The 23,516-nt window shown below is 36.9% G+C and overlaps 1 protein-coding gene and 1 long non-coding RNA gene across 2 annotated transcripts; both read left to right on the top strand.

The window, feature by feature from the left end:
• Positions 1-430: 430 nt before the first annotated feature.
• Positions 431-8,868, top strand: LOC113344400 (protein SCAR3-like). Its single transcript, XM_026588379.1, has 9 exons — positions 431-827; positions 2,197-2,360; positions 3,281-3,404; positions 3,488-3,620; positions 4,493-4,560; positions 4,706-7,946; positions 8,036-8,134; positions 8,294-8,401; positions 8,509-8,868. The coding sequence occupies exons 1-9, from the start codon at positions 670-672 to the stop codon at positions 8,560-8,562; spliced, it is 4,149 nt and encodes a 1,382-aa protein (XP_026444164.1). The 5' UTR covers positions 431-669; the 3' UTR covers positions 8,563-8,868.
• A 7,314-nt stretch (positions 8,869-16,182) lies between these two features.
• Positions 16,183-18,033, top strand: LOC113344297. Its single transcript, XR_003357742.1, has 5 exons — positions 16,183-16,616; positions 16,703-16,807; positions 16,973-17,028; positions 17,329-17,430; positions 17,529-18,033. It is a non-coding gene; the product is annotated as an uncharacterized LOC113344297 (long non-coding RNA).
• The last annotated feature ends 5,483 nt before the right edge of the window (positions 18,034-23,516 follow it).

Genomic DNA, 23,516 nt, shown 5'->3' with positions numbered 1-23,516 from the left:
AAATTAGTTCGAGTTCGAGTGATTCCACCGATTCTCTTCAAAATGATTCCACCATTACTTATCCTAAAATAAACCCAAAAAAGAAAAATATAAAACTCTTATTGAAGTGAACGGTAAGTTCTACAAAATCTAAACGCATTAACAAAAATTGTTTCGTTATTGGCGGTTTTGAGTTATCTAGTTTTTGAATTGTCTGTCATTGCAGTCGGTAAATATATATAAGTGCAGTATAATTATATAACTGGCATTTATTTATTTTTTCCAATTGTGAGAATATAGAGCGGAAACTCGATCTTGGAACTTTAGAGCGGAAACTCGATCTCCTGACTTCAATTATAAGAGTTTTGAATTTCAATTAGAGTCGACCCATAGCCATGTCGGTTATAACTAGTGGCATGTGAAGTGTGAACTCTTTCCGGAGAGTGGTGAATAGAACGGTCCTTTTTTAGGGATGTGATAGTCATTTCGAACTTTCCCCGGCATGGATTTGGTGGAATCGCCTTTCCCTTGCAGAGTTGGCAACGTCGTCTTCAATTTGATTGCTCTTTTTCCTCACCATTCTCGTTTCTCCCTCCGACATCCATTTCCATGGGAGTTCTGGTCTGAGCTTTCGTCTTCTTCTTCAACGATTAATTTCACTAGAAATAGATAGTGAGTGAGTGAGTGAGAATGCCTCTGGTACGAGTTGAAGTACGGAATGAATACGGTTTAGGAAGTTCAGAGCTGTATAGAGAAGCAGTAGAAGAAGAAGAACCTAAAGCTGTTCTTCAAGGAGTTTCAGTTGCTGGACTTGTTGGGATCTTGAGACAGTTGGGAGACCTAGCTCAGTAAGTTTCTTCTTCTCCTTCATCACTATTTCAATTAAAACTCTATTTCTTATGAGTTTTTCAAATTATTTTTCAAAATTGTAAGTTTGTGTTAGAAATGGAGATTTAGGGTTACTATTATTAAGTTAATAAATGAGATTTCTTAATAGGAGTAAGAGTTTCGAATAGTGAAACCAATTTGACATTCTCAAAGATTATAGTTGTTGTTTTGATTAGGTAAGTTAAATTTCAGTACCAATAATCATCATTTAGCGAAATTGATTTTTTTATCTTGACATTTGAACTCATTTATTGTGTTGCTATGATGTTCGATTTTAGTTCTAGTTTGGAAGTGTGGGGAGTACTAGGGCAACATATGGACTTTAAACGTAAGCAAGGGAAAATGACTTGGCATATATGTACATTGTAAAGAGATTTAGGTTTAGTATTATTAAGTAATGAATGAAATTTTCGCATATATATGAAGAAAGAAAAAGGAAAGGGAGTATAAGCTTGGAGGAAAGCATGAAATGGACCAATTTGATATTCACAAAGATTATAGTTGTTGTTCGCTTGGGTAAGTTAACTATATCAACTAAAAATAATCACCGTTTGGTGAAATCAGTTTTCTATCTTGACATTTGAGCTCATTTAGTGTTTCGAGTCTAGTTTAGAAGCGTGGGGGAGTGGCAGGGCAGCGAAAGGGTTACTAACTTAAGTAAGGGAACAATGATTTTGGTATTTATGTATGGATGTTGCAGCAAGATTTATTTACAAAGTACAAACAAACATGAATAAAAACGGTGGATTGGGATTTGTTCTTCTTTAGTTTACTTGAAAACGTATTGAAGAGATTTTACCTAAGCAGGATTGGGTTATCTGATTGATCAAATATAAGTGGGGTATTTCAGGTTATAGCACTACTTTAGAGTACTCTCTCTTTGTATGAATGGTTGTGCAATAGTTGATTTCTTAGTAATATGAGTCATGGTGAAAAAAACCTGGGGTTAGTTGCTTAATACATTGCCGTTAGAAAGGGGAAATTTGTGAAGACATAAAATAAAAGTCCCTGTACTATAAAAGCAAGAAGAGGTAGTCATCTCTTGTTATGTGGTTGTCTTGGTATTATCAGACAGTATCGGAGTTATGATACCTAAAACAAATTTCTGAAACGCAACACTGGTGTGGAGATTTTCAAGATTTGAGGCCGTATTTCTTAAACTTCTTTTGCCCGAGTTCATGTCGGTGTTTAAGCCTTTATGCATCTGTTTATTATTGATGAAATTGGTTTAAGCTGTTATAGGTTTTACATGTAGCAAGCTTTCTGCTAAAAGTTCAATGTTTACTGCTGGTATTTCGTTATGGAGATGACATCTTGATCACGTTTCAGGTTTTCATCAGAGGTATTTCATGATTTACAAGAGCAAGTGATAGCCACAGCTGCTAGAAGCCAGAGGATTATAAACCGGGTTCAGCGCATTGAAGCTGCACTTCCTCCAGTTGAAAAGGCTGTTCTGGCCCAAACGAACCACATACATTTTGCTTATTCTGCTGGTATGTAAATCTTCTTTTGAGCAGAAGTTAGGACGTTGAATGCCCCTTATACTAAACCACTGTTTGGTGATTCAAAGATTACTTCTAGTTCATCTGTTACTGCAATTATTGGTTATCCTGAATCTTGCTACTTTGAGTTTCTTACTTCACTGCTTGTGCTATCATACAACAGTCCCAAATATGTTGTGGTAGGCTAGAAATGAAACCCATATCGAAGTTGCAACTGCTTGTGCTATCATAGTAAATGACATTTTATTCCAGTCACCAATGCACCTAAAGAAAGCACCTCGAACTCTGGATTTATTTATTTTTGAAACAGTGCTGGCTTGTTTTGTGCTAATAGATTCCAAATAACTGTGAAGAAATATGTGTTGTTATTATTTGCTTATCCTCCATCAGAAGGGCTTGCTTCCAAAGGGTTTTCCATATTTGTCAGCGCCATCATCACAGGAATATGGTTTGTGCAATAACTTAGTTGTTGAAACTAAACAGTGACTACTTTTAAATGAGAGACGACTTGAAAAACTGATTTCTTTGAGACCATACTGCACTGCTTTACAAATACAAGCGAGCTAAGCCAATGAGGTTAGACATCCCCTCATATTTAATGATTTCGGAGGGGTGACGATTACAAAATCTATTCTCCTGTTCAAATGCCACTTCCACTGGATGTATGTCTAGTGCAGGAAGCATGCAAGTATTTAGCTTTCATATTATTGGATCAGTGTCTTCCAGATCACACCTTGTTAAAATCATATGAATTGTAAGCTTTAACGCTATCCCAAAAACCCTGTTATGCAATAAGCAGTAATTATATATTTGGGTGGTTGCATGGGCCTTACAACCAGACTCCTTTATATAAAAATTCATTTCGTATTTCCTTCGAGATCAACTCTTTGACTGTTGCTGGGCCATTGCAGGTACTGATTGGCATACTAATATTCAAGCTACACATAGTCACTTAATCAACAGTGATTTGCCGCATTTCATTCTGGAATCCTATGAAGAATGTCGTAATCCACCCCGCCTACAGTTGCTTGACAAGTAAGCAATACTTGTGTGTTGTTTTTTGCTTGCTCCTAAATTACCTGTTCATATAACCCTGCAATTTTGACTTCACTGAACAGATTTGACATTGCTGGTCCTGGAGCTTGTCTGAAACGATATTCAGACCCATCCTTTTTTAAGAACGCGTTGTCTCCATCTGAACCCGAATACACCGAGAAAGCTAGAAGAGCCAAGAAAGCTAACAGAAGAAGGGTATGAATTTATTTTAAGCATAAACTAACAGCACAATTGTTAGCTGGTGTTGTTAACTAATATGTACCCTCCAGATGTGTCGTATGTGCGGTGAATTAGCAAATTGAATGATTCGAATTTATTGCTTATGTGCTCATGGAAAGCATCAGTAGTTACTAATTAAGTTCTGACTTCTGAGGCAAAAAGAATAAAGAAAAATGAATAATGAAAATGACTGCTTTAGGATATTATATTTAGCATGCAAAATAGATGTTTGAGTTGAATGTATTCAAGTTTTAATGGCTTACGCAACAAATTATTAGTTTAAGCTAATCCTTGGATAGTTTTAGTAAAACCGGATTAAGATGTTACAATGGTTTAATCATCCATTAAAAATAGCTTAAGGTTAAATACTTATGAGGTATCCCATGTAGCCGTCAGGTCATTGAGGTGTCTCTCTAACTCATGATGGAAAGGTTAGAGAAAATGTGGCAATAGGAAATAGAAGTAGAAGTCTATGTCTTGATGACTAAAACCAATTCTTCAAGCATATTTTTAATCTGTGCTACTGTTTTTGATGGAGTGTATATAATGGTGTTTCTATATCTACAAATATGATTTGGTATATATGATGTTTTCATACTTTAAAAAGATGCTGTTTCGATTTTTATGAGGTGCTGTATTTATGTGTTGTAGTATATGTTAGAACTAGCTAAGGGTGATTGGTTTCAGAATAATGTATGGTCCATTATCATATTTAAGTAAAGTTGTGATGATTTGAAGCTGAAATTTCAACAAAACGATCTTAATAGTTTTCTTGTAATTCATAAAATTAAGTATGTCAATATTATTTCCATCCATATTAAAGCTCGGTAAAATGCTAAATTGAACAGAGGAAAGGGTCATGGCATATGAACGGAGAAATCTCCCAGGCTTTATTACTCTCTAAGAGAAGTGACAGGTATTGATTCTCTCTCTCTCTCTTGATTTAGTTGGGCATCTATGCTGTGAAGCAGTTTGATTAGTGTGGCTTTTCCATATCAGTTCTATTTTCTGTCTATGCCAGTTTTATGGATTTAACAATTTCTAGTCACATGTCTTTGCAGAAAGCAATTCGCTTCTCCTAGTTATGGGCGAAGTTCTACTGCAGACACTATTTCGACATTTGATATGTCAAAATCTGACCTCGGAGGCAGTACCTCATCTTCTGATTCAAGATCAAGATCAGGCTACAGAGATTCCGTGTCTGATGTTAATGTTTCTGTCAGACGTGAAGAACGAGAGGACACTAGCTTGTTGACATCTAGATTAAAGATCCATAGTGGTGTTATTCCTGATTCTAAACTTCCTAACAAACAAACTGGTGTTCTGGAGAATGATCTACCGAACCGTTCATCACAGGACAAAACTGTCCCATCTTCATGCTCCATTACTTGGGATGAAAAAATAGAAATTGTGAAGCCTATATGTCAGCAGTTTGAGAACAATCTTGAAGAATTGGGAGCAATTTCAGAATTTCAACGAGCAAACCCTGATCGAGATAAACCAGAGAGCATAAGTGATGAAAGTGCTTATGGGGAGGATATTTTGACCAGTCCTATAAATATTTATCCAGATGATAGTTCATATTGTGATTCCACTGTGCCTGAATCACTGCTTCATGTAAACCAGTCTGATGCTGTCAGAACTGGGCTGGAAAACTGTGCAACTGCATGTACTATGGTGTCACAATTTGAACCCGAGTCCGAGTACCAAGCAGAGAAGGAAGTAAACCCTACATCATCCGACTTAGAACATCTAGAACGTGAATGCAGAACAAGCACAACCATTGAAATGAATGCGCAAAGTTCAAACTCATCTGATGTTCAACTTTTTGTGTTTGACTTGTCGTCAAAGAAGCAGACGTCCCCAAGTAGTTCCGAAGCAGTCTCCTCGGATTTGGTCCATGCGGAGTCACTTCCTACTGTCTGCATCTATCCAGAACCAGACAACTCAGTAGAGGCTGAGTCATGTTTGAGTACCAATTTACCTGATCATACTAGAGTAAATAATTTTGGATCTGCCTCGCCAGGCTTTAATGTTCCCAGCTCAGAGGCTTCGTCAGATGATAAGATTATTAACAGTGTTTGTGATTCTCAAGTATCTCCCTCAACAAAGGGTTTGGTCTGTGAAGAGTCACTTCCTGCAATCTCCATGTGTCCTAAACCAGACATCTCTGTGGAGGTTGAGTCATGTTCAAGCACCGATAAACCTGACGTCTCAAGAGTAAATAATTTTGGATCAGCTAGAAGTTATTCGTCATCGCCAGGCTTCAATGTTCCCAGTTCAAAGGCTTCTGCAAATGACAAGATTATTAACAGTGTTTGTGAATCTCAAGTCTCTGCCTCAACGAAGGATTTGGTCCATGAAGAGTCGCTTCCTGCAATCTCCATATGTCCTGAACTAGACACCTCTCCAGAGGTTGAGTCATGTTCCAGCACCGATAAACCTGACATGTCAAGAGTAAATAATTTTGGATCAGCTAGAAGTTATTCGTCATCGCGAGGCTTTAATGTTGTCAGTTCAAAGGCTTCTTCAAATGACAAGATTATTAACAGTGTTTGTGAATCTCAAGTCTCTACCTCAACGAAGGATTTGGTCCATGAAGAGTCGCTTCCTGCAATCTCCATGTGTCCTGAACCAGACATCTCTCCAGAGGTTGAGTCATGTTCCAGCACCGATAAACCTGATGTCTCGAGAGTAAATAATTTCGGATCAGCTAGAAGTTATTCGTCATCGCCAGGCTTTAATGTTCCCAGTTCAAAGGCTTCTTCAAATGACAAGATTATTAACAGTGTTTGTCAATCTCAAGTCTCTGCCTCAACGAAGGATTTGGTCCATGAAGAGTCACTTCCTGCAATCTCCATGTGTCCCGAACCAGACATCTCTCCAGAGGTTGAGTCATGTTCCAGCACTGATAAACCTGATGTCTCGAGAGTAAATAATTTTGGATCAGCTAGAAGTGATTCGTCATCGCCAGGTTTTAATGTTCCTAGTTCAAAGGCTTCTTCGAATGACAAGATTATTACCAGTGTTTGTCAATCTCAAGTCTCTACCTCAACGAAGGATTTGGTCCATGAAGAGTCACTTCCTGCAATCTCCATGTGTCCTGAACCAGACATCTCTCCAGAGGTTGAGTCATGTTCCAGCACCGATAAACCTGATGTTCCAAAAGTAAACAATTCTGGATCAGCTAGAAGTGGTTCGTCATCGCCAGGCTTTAATGTTGTCAGTTCAAAGGCTTCGTCAGATGATAAGATTATTAACAGTGTTTGTGAATCTCAAGTCTCTGCCTCAACGGAGGATTTGGTCCAAGAGTCTCCTCCAACAGTTTCTGGTGGAAAGCCCACTTTATTTTGGACAAATGGAGATCTATTAGGACTGGAACCAGCAAAACCTATCAACAAGAGTCCGAACGCTACAGAGAAACTCAATGATATCAGCTCTGATGATCTTACGCTTGTCAATGTACCATCTCCTGGTGCCCATAGAGGCAATAATGAGCAGTCATCAAGTGCCCTTCTAGGTCTGAGCGACAGAATTTCTGTAAATATATTCCGAAGAAGTTATACATCTGCACCACTAAGCTCTTTGGCAAGTGGCCTTATGAAGTTACAGGAAACACAATTCAGTGAGCCGAAGAAATTAAACAGAAAAGCAATTCAAGCTTCTCCGTTACCAAGCCCCAATAGACAGTTTGAACATGGATCTCCTGTGAACTCAGTATCTTCTTCTTCACCGCCTCTAGAGCATATGACACTCTCATTTCAACCTATAGATGGATTTGAGACCTCCAGACTGAAACTAAGATTTCCTGACGGGAGTGGCTTCCATGACAACAGACATGTCATGCTACCGTCATTCCAGTTGGTTCCGGGACCTTCTAACTCACAGCTAGATAATGATTACGGATCAGATGATGACACATTCAGTAGATTATCTGATTATTTATCTGATGATGTTAGGAGCCAACGCTCGTATTCAAATTCTGAGCAGTGGGAAACCAATGAGACCCCTAGAGGGGAAGACCATGACATGTATGATGGTTTACGTAGAGTCTTATCAGAAGAATCCATTAGCTCTTCAGGAGAAGGGGGTTCTATTGCTGAATCTTTATCTGGTCTTCCAAATTTTGATTCTGTGATTCCTATACCAAGTCAGGAAGAAAGAAAAAGTAACGGAAGAGATGTTGATTCTGCTATTGATCTAAACTATATGCAGTCTTTGCAACCCACCACTTTGCAGCAATATAATCCAGCTCCATTCCCATGTAACAAGGAGGCAACTACAAGTCCACCAAAGAGCGAGGTGAATATGGGTCAAAATTTAAATATTAGTTATCATCCTTTTTTGATCATTGAGTTCTAATTGTATTCTTCAATGCAACTGTCAAATAGAATCTTCAAAAGTTGAACGGGATAGAAGAGACGAAGAAGACAATAGCTAGTGAAGATGACAATGGAGAGGAAGATCTGTTACAACAAATTAGAACCAGGGTGAGTAGTTTTTCTTTTCTGTTCAAAATGAAGGGTGATTTTTTTACTTTTACATCATCAACACTGAGAATAAAGTTTTGCTGAATTCTGAATAAAAAAGTTTCTGAAATCGATAAATGTGGTCTTATACCTTCTTTTTTTTCCTGATTGAACTTCCAGTCCATAAACCTCAAACGTACAGTACCGACAAAGCCAATCTTGATGCCAAATCCAACAGCCAACAGCAAAGTCACTGCAATTTTAGAGAAGGCCAGTGCCATCCTCCAGGTTTGAGTCTAATCTTGAAATGTTCCTAATCGCTTGATTTTCTCATAATGTTCTCTTTGCGTTATGAGCCTATGACTTCACTAACTTTCACAACTCAAACATATTAGGTTGTGGGGAGCGACGAAGAAGGTGAGGACAGTGAAAGCTGGAGTGACCAATGAAGTGCATTACATTTACTCAAACAAAGATAGGTGAAAACAGAACCTGTCTTGAACAGTATCATGCAATTGGTCAAGAGTTGTTATTTATGTGAATAAATTTTTTTAGTTTTATCAATTTTGTAGGGTTTTAAATCTTGTATATGATAAGGTCCCATGTTTCTTTCGATCTGTTGAAGTTAGTAGTGTTAACCCATGATGAAAGTAATCATGAGTATAATTTGTTAATGTTTGCTGCTACCAGAAATGGAATCATAAGGTTGTAGAAGCTCAATTTCTTAAATAATGATAATTGTTGTTCATTGCAAATCTGCCGGTGAAGATTGAAACTGTGCATGGTGATAGGTTCAGTTAAGCTCAGCTTTTTGGGCTTTTAATTTGACATCCATTATTATAGAACGATTTTTTGGGGACCATGGTTTTTTTGGGGGACCATGGTCCTATCAGGCCACCTACACTATAGTTATAAGGGGTGTCCTAAACCATTGAAATGACTAACCTATCCTTAACTTAATTTAATTTAAAACCAACCCAATAACCACTTATATATATAACCACCACCTCCTCCCACCATCGCCGATTACCACCACCACCACCTCCGATTATCACCACCACCAACCACCGATTACCACCACCACCTCCGATTACCACCACCAACAACCACCACCACTATATATATATAGCTTAATTTAAAACATTAACAAAGATATTCTCACAAACCCATTACTTGTCATTCGTTTTTGGTTGAATAAATGAGAAGTAATCATTAAAATGAGTTGAAAATGGAAGTTGCAGAGAGGTTTAATAGAGGGTTTTTTTTTCAGAGAAAAGTTCGGTGACCAAGAATTAATTTTTTCTTAACTGAACTCAGAGTTCGGTTGATTCGCAAAAAAATACTTTTAACCGAACTCCTTGTATTAGAACAACACAAGTCCATAAGTTCGGTTCCTTCGCAAAATAAGGATATCACCGAACTTTAGTTTACGAAAATAATGAGAAATCCACAAGTTCGGTTCGTTCGCAAAAATGTTAAGTTTTCTTTGTAACCGAACTCTACCTTTGAAACTTCGTAACCGAACTCTACCTAATTCGCCAAGAAATAAATTTCGTAATAACCGAACGTTTGCCTAATTGCATATATGCATATATAAGCCCAGTTCGGTTGATTCGCAAAATATGTTGAAGTTTGCGAACCAACCGAACTTCTAACACTAGGTTACTTTTAACCTGCAGTTCGGTTGGGAACTTGTTTGCGTTGAAGTTTGTGAACTAACCGTACACACAAGATGTACCCAAATAAATTGTTAAGTTCAAAGTTCGGTTACCTACCATTTTATCCTAGGTAACCGAACATTACACTGTACGACCAAAACCTCCATTAACGAGCGAGTTCGGTAACCTGCGTGTTTGGAAAACGTAACCGAACTACACTTTCAGGTGTGTTCGGTTACATGTTCTTGGCATATGGTAACCGAACTGGCCCAAATCTACATAAAAAATTACATTTTTTTTGAAAGTTTGGAGCAATTCAACCAACATTATCTAAGTTTGAAGCCTACCTGGGTACCCAAATACCCTTCCTCCGGTTGTGGTTGGTAAAATCCATCGTTTTTCATGTTTTCCTTCTTCATCTTCTCTAACTTTACTCTCTCAATAATTCTACTTATTTAAAAAAAAAAACTCATCTGATTTTTTAATCTCACTAATTATCTTTAACTTAATCATCTCACTAATCATTACACTAACTATTATTAACAATAACTAATCATCATCCAAAATTAATCAGAAGGGTAATTTAGGTATTAATATAAATATCTAGATAAGGGGTGATCTAGATTTACTTCTAATGTCTTTACCTAAAATAAAACCATGGTCCCCCAAAAAAACCATGGTTCCCAAAAAATCGTTCTTATTATAGACGTTTTTGGGCTTCTTGGGAGTAGGTAAATATGACGTTTTGCAACGCTTTCCGCCGGTTAAGAGCAGTTCCTATGGAATAAACAAACTTGGAGTTTGTTCATTTTGTTCCCACTATGGAATGAACAAACATGAAAAATGGATGTTCAACTCAATATATTTGTTGATTTGAACATCGAGATGGACAACCCAGCGCACGCATGTGGTAACAACAGGCGATCTTGCTACGAACGCTGGCGTATGAAGAAAAAACGCCAGCGTTTGTATAACCAACGTGCGGCGTCTGTTAAAACGCTAGCGTTTTTGGTAAACACGCCGCGTTCTTTCTAAGAGCGCCAACTGCTCTTTCCATCCCGTCACCATTGTTTATTTCCTTTTCCTATAAATTCATTTCGTCTACAGACTTAAACTCACACTTTCTTCAACACTACATCAACATTACACAATTTCCATACCGTCTCTAACTATTCTTTTTCTTTTCAAACAAAACTATTCATATCAATTCAATCTTTCAGAAAAATTCTTATCTCCATATAACAAATATGGCATCCTCACAACAACGATCACAACAACAAACACCACAAGAAACACAACAATCACAACAAAGGAACACAAGAAGTCGTGGTCCCAAGTATACGATGGATGAAGACGAGTCACTTTGCAGAAATTACGTATTATTTACATTAGATGAAATCAGTGGTATTTGTCAAGAAAAAAAATTTTATGGTAAGATTTTAGAAAAATTTGGTGAAGAAACCGGTAACACTAATAGACGTGATGTCGATGGGTTGTGTCATCGTTTTCACACAATTTCAGCACTCGTTAGTGAATATGTAGCTTTGATCACTCAAATGTGGAACAACAGAAAAAGTGGTGAAGGCGAACCGCATGTGGAACGAAGATGTCGGGAACAGTGGCAAAGATCCCACAAAGGTTGCAGCTTCCAACATGAAACTTGTTTCACCATTTTGAGGGTGCTTAACAAGTTTAATCCATACTTGTTGGAAGGTCATCAAGTGCCTGTAAGATCACCACATGGTTCGATCTCGCAGGATTTTCAGAATGGAGGGCCTGCTTCCTCACCTGATGGAACTCCAGGTAGTCAGGATCAACACAATAGTAATATAGACGTCAACACCAACTCCAAGAGAAGAAGAGGAGGTGTTCAGAAAGCTGCAAAAGCAGCGAGAGACGCAGCCCAACGAGAAGCAGAAAGAGGTTCAAGCGAGTTCAACTATGCTGAACACAAGGAATTCGAGATGAAGATGGAAGCAGATAGAGCCAGGGACCGTGGCATTGCTATAAATAATCAACAAAAAAGTCTACTTTCGTGAGAACAATACTACAGGGATTGTAAGCTAAGCAAGTTACTAGCCTTGGACACTGCAAAAATGAATGAACGACAATATGCTACATGTACCAAGCAAATGAATGCGGCCGAACAACAACAAGCCGCTAAACAAACATGCGAGTATGTTAATGTGGTAGAAGACGAAGATGATGCCTCGGAAGAAAATGAAGATGAACTCAGTCTTGTTAATAACTGATTTTAATTCTTGTTTAGTTAAGTTTAATCTAATTGTACTCGTTTAGTTAATTAAAATTATGTTTAATATAATTGCCTTTAACATCGACCTCCCTCTCCCTCTACCTCTGCCTCGCCCCCGCGCTTCGTCACTTGCTCCTTTTAAAACCCAAATGTGCTTAGTTAAATCTTGTCTTAGTTGTGCATAGATTCCCCGATTGTGGAGTCTGTCAGTGGCAAGTCTATATTCTCTTGCCGGGCAGCCATGCTCTACCACAAGATTCGGACTCAAATATTCATCTGGAAAACTAGTCCAGGTTGGGTCACGCCTGCTTTCTTCAATAACCATGTTATGCAGAATGATCCAAGTCAGCATAATTTTGTTCATTTCTTGAATATCAAAAAAGCGTGTCGGCCCAGCTATGATGGCAAACTTCCTTTTCAGTATGCCAAAAGCGCGTTCAACATCCTTTCTGCATTTCATTTGTTGGGTGTTAAAGTACTTCATATCCTTCGAAGACGTCGGACCAAAGCCTACCTATTTATAAGCTTGAACCATAGTTGACCATTTTGGATAGATTCCGTCTGCTAGATAATAACCCTGAGTGTAGTGATGATCGTTGATGGTGAAATTATAGTGCGCCGCGACCCCATTCTTAAGATCTTCAAACAATTGTGACTTGTATAAAACGTTGAGATCGTTATTTGAACCCGGGAGTCCAAAAAATGCATGCCAAAACCAACAATCATAAGTAGCTGAAGCTTCCAAAATTACAGTTGGTTTTGGATAATGACCCTTATATTGTCCTTCCCATTCTACCGGACACGCATGCCACGTTCATAGCATGCAATCAAGACTACCTAGCATTCCTGGGAAACCCCTCATGGTGTTTTCTGCAGTTATTCTTTGAACATCTTCCTGAGTAGGCTTTCTTAAAAAGGTTGGACCAAAATTAATGCTCGACTATTGTTTCGCAAAACAATTTGAGATACCTAAAGGAGGTTGTTTTCCCAATACGGATGTAATCTTCCGTGGAATCCGCTGGTACCCCGTAACATAGTATACAGAGGGCCGCAATGACCTTTTGTTCGGGACTAAAGCCTCGTACATGTCGTACATCATACTGATAATTAAATAAAGGTTGTGCCTGACAAATCTAGGAAATAATCCTTTGTGTCAAGTTGCGGCCCATGCAGAATCGACGCCGAAAATCCTCATCGGAATACACACAGTCATGATTAAAATAATCATGCATCATCTTTTCGTGATAAAAATGTTGATTCTGCCACGTCCATCTTCTAGTCGCAACTTCATATGGCTCTAAAGGCTTTGGTATGGTCCCAGTTTTTAATTGAAACATAAAATTTCGTCTTCTTCTATCTTGATCTGCATCTTCATCCATTTGATGCAAAAACTCTATACACACTTCCTCACCTTCTTCGTACAACATTTTATCCATCTCCATATCCTCCTCAGAAGAGTCAAAATCAGAATTCATGGTTGAAAATTGAAAGTAATTGAAATTAAGAAAAGATTGATCGGATGAAAGATTGTTGTGAATTTGTGAGATCAAACTCGAGCCGTATTTATAGAGGCGGAAACTAGCCCTTCTGGTGACTGTTAAATAGTTGTTGTTGGCGGTCTTAGCTCAAATGTTGTCGTCCCTGATGCACTCGTTGGCGTCTTTCCCAACGGCGCCAACGCTTGTAGTTCGAGCGCTAGCGCCATCCATTCGTTCTCGCGTTTAACCATCAATCGCTCACTTCTTTTCCATAGTGGAGAATCCTATTTGACCATCCACGTGGCTCAACAAACAACTCCATTTGAACATTTCCATAGGAATTTCCCTAACTACTAAGCTTGGGAGTAAGTGAATATGACGTTTTGCAAGGCTTTCCCCCTGACTAACTACTAATGGTGGGTCTGGAAGCAGAATTCTAAAGATGGAATTTATGGGTCCGGGGGATTTGGTGGAATTACTATTCCCTTGCTACATTTGGTAGCCTAAATCCCTTTGATTCACGTTTCCCTCAGGATTTATAATTCCACCAAATTCCCCAATTTTGAATACCACCTTCCCCTCTCAGATTTGCTTGGAAGCTTTGGAGGAGTTTATAAACTCTTTTTTTTTACCTTAAAAGCCATATTTTATCCCTCTAAACAGTCTCCAAAAGGTACATAGGATTTAAAACAAAAAAATGCTAAGAATTCTGGAAATTTTCACGTAGCTACCGAACAGTCGAGGAAGTTGCATGATTCCCGATATTTGTAATCCAATTTTGGAACGATATTTTGAGGATTATGATTTTTTGGGGGACCATGATTTTATTTTGGGTAGGACATTTTAAATAAATCTAAGCAACCCCTTATCTAAATATTTATGTTAATACCAAAATTACCCTTCTTAATTAAGTTTGTATAATGATTAGCTAGTGCAGTGATAAGTTGAATGATTAAGTTAAGTTAATTAGTGATTAGTGAGGTTAAATTAATTAATTGGTTTTTTATAAGAAAAAGAAAAAGTAGAAGAGGAAGAAGAAGAAGCAGATTGAAAAAAGACATCTTTTTGAGACGGGTGAATATGAATTTGAGTGATTTGAGTGGTGATAGCTCCTCCAAATCACAACCTTTATCTCTTAGAGCATTCGTTATGTTGCTTGAATAGGCCAAAACTTCCCTAAAATGAAAAAAAAATTAAGTAGATTTCGGCCAGGTCAAACAAGTTCGGCTATAATATTTGAAGAACAGGTAGCCGAACTTATCTGGAAATGAAGTTCGGCTAATGATTTCGATGATGCAGTTAGCCGAAATTTGCATTAATAAAGTTTTTGCTTTGTTCGGCTATCGGGTTCCGAGACAGGTAGCCGAACTTTCATTCCAGAGAACACAAAGTAATGTTCGCTTCCCAACATAAATTTTCGACTAAACCGAATTCAACGTAAGAGTCCTCAGATAAGTTCGGTTAGGAGAAAAAATTCTTGAATAAGCCGAACTCGATATATGTGTTTGCAAAGTAGATAAGGAGAAAAAATTTCCAACTAACCTAACCAACTAAACTCAACATATTGGTTTTCAAAGAAGGGTTTGGTTAGTAAAAAAAAATGTGAACCAACCGAACTCAACATTTATTATTCTATACAAGAGTTCGGTTAAGGGGGAAAATTTTCCAACTAACCAACCAAACAAAACATGTTGGTTTTCAGAAAGGAGTTCTTCAATAAAATAAAAAATTTGCGAACCAACCGAACTCAGTATTTGTTGTTTTATACAAGAGTTCGATTAGGGGACAATTTTTCCAACTAACCTAACCAACAAAACAAAACATATTGGGTTTCAGAGCGGAGTTCGGTTAGATTTTTTTTTGGCGAACCAACTGAGCTCAGTGTTTGTTGTTCTATACTAGAGTTTGATTACGAAAGAAAAATTTTTTATAGCCGAAGTGTTCTTCGTGATTTGGTTTCAGAATGTTTTGTTATTATAACTTCCATTTAAACCCTATTTTGATGATTTTTACTCAATTTTTTCAATCAAAAACGAATTAAAAGTGATGGGTTTTTCAATCGAACGAGGAACGCCACGAAAAGAGAAAAGAAGAAGAAAAGAATTGTTTTTCAAAACTAAAAATTTCCGTTGCCTCTCTTCTCTCTCATGTTTTTGGTTAATGATTTATATATAGGGTAAATTAATAGTTTCCTAACTCTAGGGCACCCTTATAAGTATAGGGAAGTTGAGCTAATCAAATCAGGGTCCCCTAAAAAAAAAAGCACGTCCCCCAAAAAATCGTTTTGATTTTGAAAATGGAGGTTCATAATTTCAACCAACAGAGAACCTCATAAATACCCCCAGGGCCCCTAGCAATGGATAATGTATATTTGCACTAGAAAGTACGGTTTGGCTAGTACTTCATTTTCTAGAGTTCGAGTGAGGTTAAGTATTTGTAGTATGTTAATGTGTTTAGCACAAAAGAATAAAAACCAGATTTGATATTAACAAAAAAAAATACAGTTCAGATGAAGTGATTGAATTCGTATTCATTTATCCGTTCAATAGTTCCGACTTATGTAAGAATGACCAAGTGCCTAGTTTGTGTGGAACACATGTGTGAGGGAATTTCTTTTGACTCGACTATTTAGATTCAGATCCGGTTTGTTATTGTAAGAGAGAGAAATAGAGAAAGAGAAGTAGCGAGAGAGAGAGAGAGAAAATACAGAGGGAGATGAGTAGATCTGATCTGATGTCAGATTTTTTTGAAAGGGGGTTTCGATATGAAAATCTACTCCATCTTCTTCTTCTAAATCTGAATCATCCATGTTTGTAAGTATGTATTCGACTATATTTATATATTATTAATAAGCTTGAATTATATTTGGTTAAAATGAGAATAATTACCATCTATCCCTTGTGGTTCATATCATCTATCCCTGGGAAAGTGTAAGAGCAGATGTTCCACCTGGGATTAATGGGATTAATCCAAATATCTGGAAGGAATTTGTTGAGATGGAGAAAAATCCTGAAAAGATAACAAAGAATAAGGTGAATGCAGAGAGGAAAGCAAAGAACACTATCCAACATACACTTGGGAAGTGCACATACCACAACAAGAAGCATAAGTTAGTAAGTATTCATGTTCCTGATCTTCTTTTTAATCTTCAGATACTAGTAACAACCTATTAACCAACCACCTATGTTTGTATTTGTAGGACGAAATGAGCGCAAAAGTGGTACCATCGTCGACTACAGAGAAGTGGTTATACGGACATTTAAGACGTGATGGGACTGTCCATCCTAGTGCACTTGAAGTGCATGTAAGTTATTTCTATTTGTAACAAGTAACTTTTATATATTTGTGTAACATGTCTGATTTTGGTATCTGTTACTGGTCTTTAAAGCAAGGTAAAATTCTTGAAATCAGCTATTCATCTATAATAATCTTGATAAGGATCCTGATTTGGAAATTTCTTTGTTTGTAGGTGTAAAAGCTAAGCCTTTGAAGCAACCCAAGGCATAACAGAAAGTATATGATGAGGTATAACTATATACTTTCTTTGTCTTGAAGTTAGTACAGTAATTGTTTTAAGTACAATAATTTTTTTAGAAGCTTGAGCATTCTTTTACCACTTACCATTAAGCAACCCATCCACATATAACTAATCCATTCGATGCGCTTCAACCACTGAAATTCGAAATATTTGAATATGAATCCAGATTTTAACATACCTATTTCACATCATTGGGTATAGCTTTCATGTATGTTTCCACAACTGAAAACTGTATATAGTACCAGGTACCAAATATATTTCATTAATCCTGTTGTCTCTCTTTGCAGACTGACTTGGAAAATCTTCAGAAGAAGAAAAGGGAAGCTTTATGTTAGGTGGTGTTGGACCAAAGAAAAGTGGAAAGATCGGAACAAGATGCTCTAGTAAAGGTATATGTCTGCAAATTGTGCCCATTTGATCTTGTCATGTTTTAGTTCTGGTCCTTTGGTATGTAAAGTAACTCCTAGAGATGTTCCATTTACATCAGGTGCCATTATAAGGAAATCAAGAAGACACTTGGATAAGCATAATATGATTTGAGTGAAGAAGTTGTAGGTAATTTCTTATTTCTCCAGTTCTTGTAGAAAATGTATCCACTGCCTATGCGCGCATGATGAGGTGCGGTGACATCAATTGAACAAGGAACCCAAAACATGCTCAATTTTGATCCCGAATTGTAGAGACAGACTTGTTATCTATAGTTTATTTTGTTAGATTTCAGTCATCTTACATCTGTAATTGTATCGATTGATTGTATGTATGGATCCATATGTAATGCTGCAATTTGTATGTGATATAATAGAATGGACTGAATAGTGGTTTCATATATGATTTGGAATGGAGTGGCTAGATACATGTATTCTGGTGCAGGAACCCAAATGTGCAGATGCAGGAAATTTTGAAATAACTTTTTTTTTTAAATTGGATTTTTATTTGAGACGTATATCAGACTCGCTCAATTTGTTTTTGCGTCGCTTAAAATGGAAATTTGGTCCACTTACTAAACTGTGGGTAAACATTTATGAGACACATACAAATGTCTCAAAATTTAATTAAGAGACGTTTATAAGAGTCTTTAAATTCGTCTCAAAGCGTTCCCTACGCTAAAATTGAGACACTTGTCTGTCTCAACAAATCATGGCAACATTTATACATGTCTCAAAACCGTCTATTTGGTGTAGCGCACGTCATATGCACATTACCTATGTACCGGTCAAGTAGCACAGTTATTGTTATGAAAATGATACTCCCTAATTCGTACATGAAACAAGCCTATTTTTTAAAAGGAAGGTGGTGTATATTTGGGAGGGGCTAATATTATACCCCTTGAGAACTGTCAAGTGGCCTGATGGTTCTCATGCTCCTTTCCTTGGAGGAAATAAGTGTTCGAACCCTGGACCTTGTAATAGGAGTAATATTTAGGGGCTACAAGTAACCAGTGTATATAGTCATCAAAAAAAAAAATATATACCCCTTGATGTATGGTTTAATAGCATTTGCCCACTTGTTTAGAGCGTTCATCCAAAAAAAAAAAGGCCTAGTATCTAATGAATAACACGTGTGAAAACTACAGGGAGACCCATTCTCCTTGATGTTTCTACTGTGAAACCCACGCTCCCAAAACTACAGGCGCGCACCCAAATTCTGGAAGAAAATTATTCTCAGACCCAAAATATATAAAATTTTGTTTCTGTCTTTTTTTCTTCTTCTTCTTCTTCGTCTTTTTTTCTTCTTCTTCTTTTTCTCCACTATACCTAGATCTCAGAAAAAGGGAGAGATTCGATTGATTTCGAGAACAAATTCATGCCTAAATTCGATTGATCTCAACAGCGGCACCAAATCGTCTTCTTCTTCGAATTAACGACGAACACTCTTACTATCGATTCTCTTCATTACAATTTAAATTCACTACTGTTATTAATAGTACCAGCAAAAATCCCTAAATGGGTTTGTAGAACACGGTTTGGTCATCATAGATTTATGATCAAAACTTGTTTTCAATGAAGATTTTGAAATGAATTTCAGATTTTTATGAAACTCTCAGCCGTGAATTGAGTTGGAGTAAGCAATACTGGATGAGTTGTGAAGAAGGTTTAATTGCAGATGATGGTGTAAATACATGAAAGAAGATGATGGTGTAAATACATGATTTTGACCAAGAGCCCCCGAATAACTGAAAGATAATGGTTTGCGTGGGAGTTAATGAAACATGAAAGAAGATGATGATGTGGTTATGACTGCATAACATGTCATTCAGTCGAGAAACTGTCTGCATAACATGTTATGCATTCGTGAAAATGGATGCATAACCTGTTATGCATCTACAAAATTTGTTGCATAACTTGTTATGCAGTCCAAAAAACCTGCATAACCTGTTATGCAGGTTTAATTGCAGATGATGGTGTCAATACATGAAAGAAGATGATGGTGTAAATACATGATTTTGACTAAGAGCCCCCGAATAACTGAAATATAATGGTTTGCGTGGGAGTTAATGAACCAGGAAAGAAGATGATGATGTGGTTATGACTGCATAACATGTCATTCAGTCGAGAAACTGTCTGCATAACATGTTATGCATTCGTGAAAATGGATGCATAACCTGTTATGCATCTACAAAATTTGTTGCATAACTTGTTATGCAGTCCAGAAAACCTGCATAACCTGTTATGCGTCCGAAAATATGGCTACATAATGCATTATGCATCGAGAAAATAGATGCATAACCTGATATGCATCCGTAAGTATGGATGCATACTGCATTATGCATCAATTTTTTATATGTACGGCTAAAATCAACCAAAACAATGGTTACATAACTTGTTATAGATGCATAACTTTGTTATGCAGATACATAACTTGTTATGCAGTCGAAAAAATGGTTGCATAATTCGTTATGCGTCTGCAGAATGTGTTATGCATCGTTTTTGGTGACTGCATAATGGTTAAGTATCAAGTTTTCAAAAAAATTCCCTAAAATGAGGATCACCTCTGATTTTTTCGTTAAAAACAAAAATTTGATATTCTTGTTTGTACTCGTTGCGTAGCTCTTTTAAAAAGATTTCCAACGATATAAAATTTGTAAAATTCTAAGACGCGGATTTTTAAATATGTTATGTCCAAGTTGCGCTGCCAATTATACCCCTGAAAAAGATAATATGCATAACGAGTTATGCCTGAAAAGATAGTATGCATAACCAGTTACGTATTGATTCATATAATAATTTCATATAATTATGGGTGTCACGGTATACAAAATTAATTGTGGTCTGAGAACGAGAATATTATTTTTTTTGGGTCTCCCCCTAATTTCCCCACAACACATTGGACAGAGGGCGAATGACAATTTTTTTTTTGCAGTTTTGGTCAACTGCAAATTAAAATTGTATCAGGTGCTAAGCAGCTTTTTGGCATCTGTTGTTGTTGACGTTTTGAATAGTTAAAACCAAATAAAAAGCTCTGCATATTAAGGAGTTTTCAAAAATACTTTTAATAAATACTACTCCCTCCGTTCTTTTTTAATAGGTCAGTTTCTATAAATAAAAGTTTCAAAAAAATAGGCCAGTTTCCTAATCGGGAAAGTCAAATGTTATTTTAATTTTTTGGGATCACTTTTCTCTTAACTTCTTTTGATGACAAGTGTCATGTGGACCACTTCACTTTACTTCTTTTGCTAACAAGTGTCATGGGGACCATTTCACTTCACTTCTTTTATTGACAAGTGTCATGAGGACCACTTTCAATGATTAGTTCTCTTAATTTCCTTAAATTTCGCTAAAAACAAAACTGGCCTATTAAAAAAGAAAGAAGGGAGTAATTTTTAAGTTTTAAGGGGTCTAATTTCTGGCATATTTAAGGTTGAGTTGATGTTTTCGTGTATCAAAACGTACTTCTTCCATCCCAAATTAGATGACCTAGTTGTAATTTGCATAATTCTTAAGACTAGAAGGAGAGTGGGGAATTTTCAAGTACTTATAGATAATTATTAGTAAAACTTAGAAATAATTTATCTCACAAACGCCCGACAAAGCTAAAGGAAAAAATAAATTGGCCAATTACGGAACGGAGAAAAGAAGAAATAAATCGACACGACGCGCATCCATACTTCACAATAAAAGCACCTCCTCCTAATTTATGGTCCCAGAAACTGTCACCTCCTTTCCCACATCGGTCTGATGCCTTTTGCCCATGTCTAATGGCTCCTGACTACAATGGTCTTCTTTTTTCTTTCTTTTTTTGGTACACCCGACTACAGTAGTCTTTCCATTAAAATATTAGTATATCTTTACTTGCCAAGAGGCCACGAGTGGCAGGTAACTCATCCGAAATGATTTACATCCCGCAGGTTGCACCGAGAGAAACAGTGATGAGACCCCCACTAAACCCACCCCTCTAAAACCGCCGGATCAGGGGGTCCCATCACCCGTGTTTCCCTCGATACAACCTACGGGATGTGTAGCACTTCCGGTAACTCGTACAGAAAATTAGGACATCCTCCCGCCGTATGCCCTGATGAGTCGACAAAACTGATATATTATCCAACTTTGGGACATCCATCGTACGTCCTGATGATGAGTCGGTAAAGCTGATATTACCTAACTTTATATAGGGCTGCACAAAATCGACCCAACCCGCCAATCCAACCCACATCCGCCGAAAAATATCCACACCCGATCCAACCCACTTAGGCATGGGTCAACTATGGGTCACAACACCAAAACCCGCCATATGTTGGGTCGGTTGCGGGTGGAACCTTATCTCACCCGATCCAACCCGCCACCCGCCTAAATATTCCCAAGCCCTTAGATTAATTCCCACCCATGAATCTGAGCCATCAATCCAAAGATTCCACCACAAATAAACCTAAACAGACTAAACTTTCTTAGTCTTATCTTCTAGTTATCTTCTTTACTATTCAATTCAGAGTCTAGACTTATCGTTCAAATCACCGCCTTGACAAAATGGATAGTTAGTACGCCATGATTGAGATCCGATTTCATTGTTATAAGAGTGATTGGCTACTAATTTCTTACAATCTGTAGGGTCTAGATGTTAGCCAGTAACAATGGATTTAAGAGATTCTTGATGTGAGCCAAAATTGGATCTAATGGAAGTTTTTGACTGAGAAATGGTACAACAGCAATGGATCTGGGGGATTCCAGTGTGGTCAGAGATTGGGTGTTGATTGATAAGATGCATGTGGAGAAGATAAATGGTTTGATTCATTCAATATTTCTTGTCATTTAGAGAATGTAAATGCGAGTGTTGGAGAGTAAAAAGATTGCAAGGAGTTGTGGGTGTTACAAGTCTTTTTTTATTTTTCAATGTCTCTGTATGATAGTATTTTATCAACGATTATTTGCAGAGCCAAGTATGATTTGGTTCTAAATTTCTAATGTTGGGTTGACGTAGTAAATTAGAGTTTCAGATAAACTTGCTGAAAAATTGATTTTTGTTAGTTTTACTTATGATTTATCTATTATTTTTGATTGTTTCGAGTGAGTGAGAAAACGGTGTTTGTATTCCAGGCGAAATCGGAGAAGAAGAAGACCGACAGAGAGGGACGGGTATACCCGCCACCCACCCGATCCAACCCGCCGTAATGTGGATCGGGTGAAAACCGACCCATTATAATGTTGGGTTGGTTGCGGGTGATGATTTCTGTTACCCGCCATTAATGGGTTGGGTGGTGGGTGAGACCAAAACCGACCCAACCCGACCCATGTGCAGCCTTAACTTTATATAAGAAGAAAGTTATGAATTAATATAAAGACGTAAAAGAGTGACACTCCATAGTCTACCTACTTAAATTTAGTTACCTTTTTAAATGTTTCCACTATTTTTTATCAACTCTTTTTCAAAATATGTGTGGCCTCCCAAATTCCTAATCCCCCGAGACACAAATTCCCAATCCCCCAAGTATTGGTTTCTTTTGCGGAAAATAAGGCTAGTTCGGTATTGGTGTGAATTTTAGAAAAAACGCTTTTCTGTTGTGTTGTGTTGTGCGTTGCTATGATGTGCTGTGGAAATAAATCGGCGTGACGTTTAGTAAACTATAATTTAAAAAGCAATGTGCAATTAACAAGCTGTAAATTCTGTTTGGTAAATTGGTATTTAAAAGTGTTGGTGATGTAATTAATGACGAAAATAAACATATTTAAAAATTAGTTTTAAATATAACTTTATTATAATAAATTATATTTCTAATTTTAACATATTTAATAAAATATAAGTAATATTTATTTTATTTTATAACAAAAAAATTATGATTATGGTTTGCTTAGAAAATTTCATTATTTTAATATTTATTAGATTTTCTATTATTTTAAATAATAATTTTTAATTATTATTGTATTTATTATTTTAAATAAAAAATGAAAAAAATAGAGAAATAAAATAAAAGTTAGAAATATAATGTTAAATGTACAATATTTGAGGATAAAACTTGTCTTTATAATAAATTAATAAGGTTAAA

The sequence above is a fragment of the Papaver somniferum genome, unplaced genomic scaffold (assembly GCF_003573695.1).
Source record: "Papaver somniferum cultivar HN1 unplaced genomic scaffold, ASM357369v1 unplaced-scaffold_76, whole genome shotgun sequence".
Taxonomy (NCBI): Eukaryota; Viridiplantae; Streptophyta; class Magnoliopsida; order Ranunculales; family Papaveraceae; genus Papaver; species Papaver somniferum.
The sequence above is the reverse complement of the archived record's forward strand: the minus strand, read 5'-3'. Positions and strand labels throughout refer to the sequence as shown.

Coding starts and splice junctions, on each gene's coding strand:
- LOC113344400 (XM_026588379.1), top strand. CDS start 670: ATGCCTCTGGTACGAGTTGAAGTACGGAATGAATACGGTTTAGGAAGT. Junction 3,405..3,487: donor CGCCTACAGTTGCTTGACAA/GTAAGCAATACT, acceptor TTCACTGAACAG/ATTTGACATTGCTGGTCCTG. Junction 4,561..4,705: donor CTCTCTAAGAGAAGTGACAG/GTATTGATTCTC, acceptor ATGTCTTTGCAG/AAAGCAATTCGCTTCTCCTA.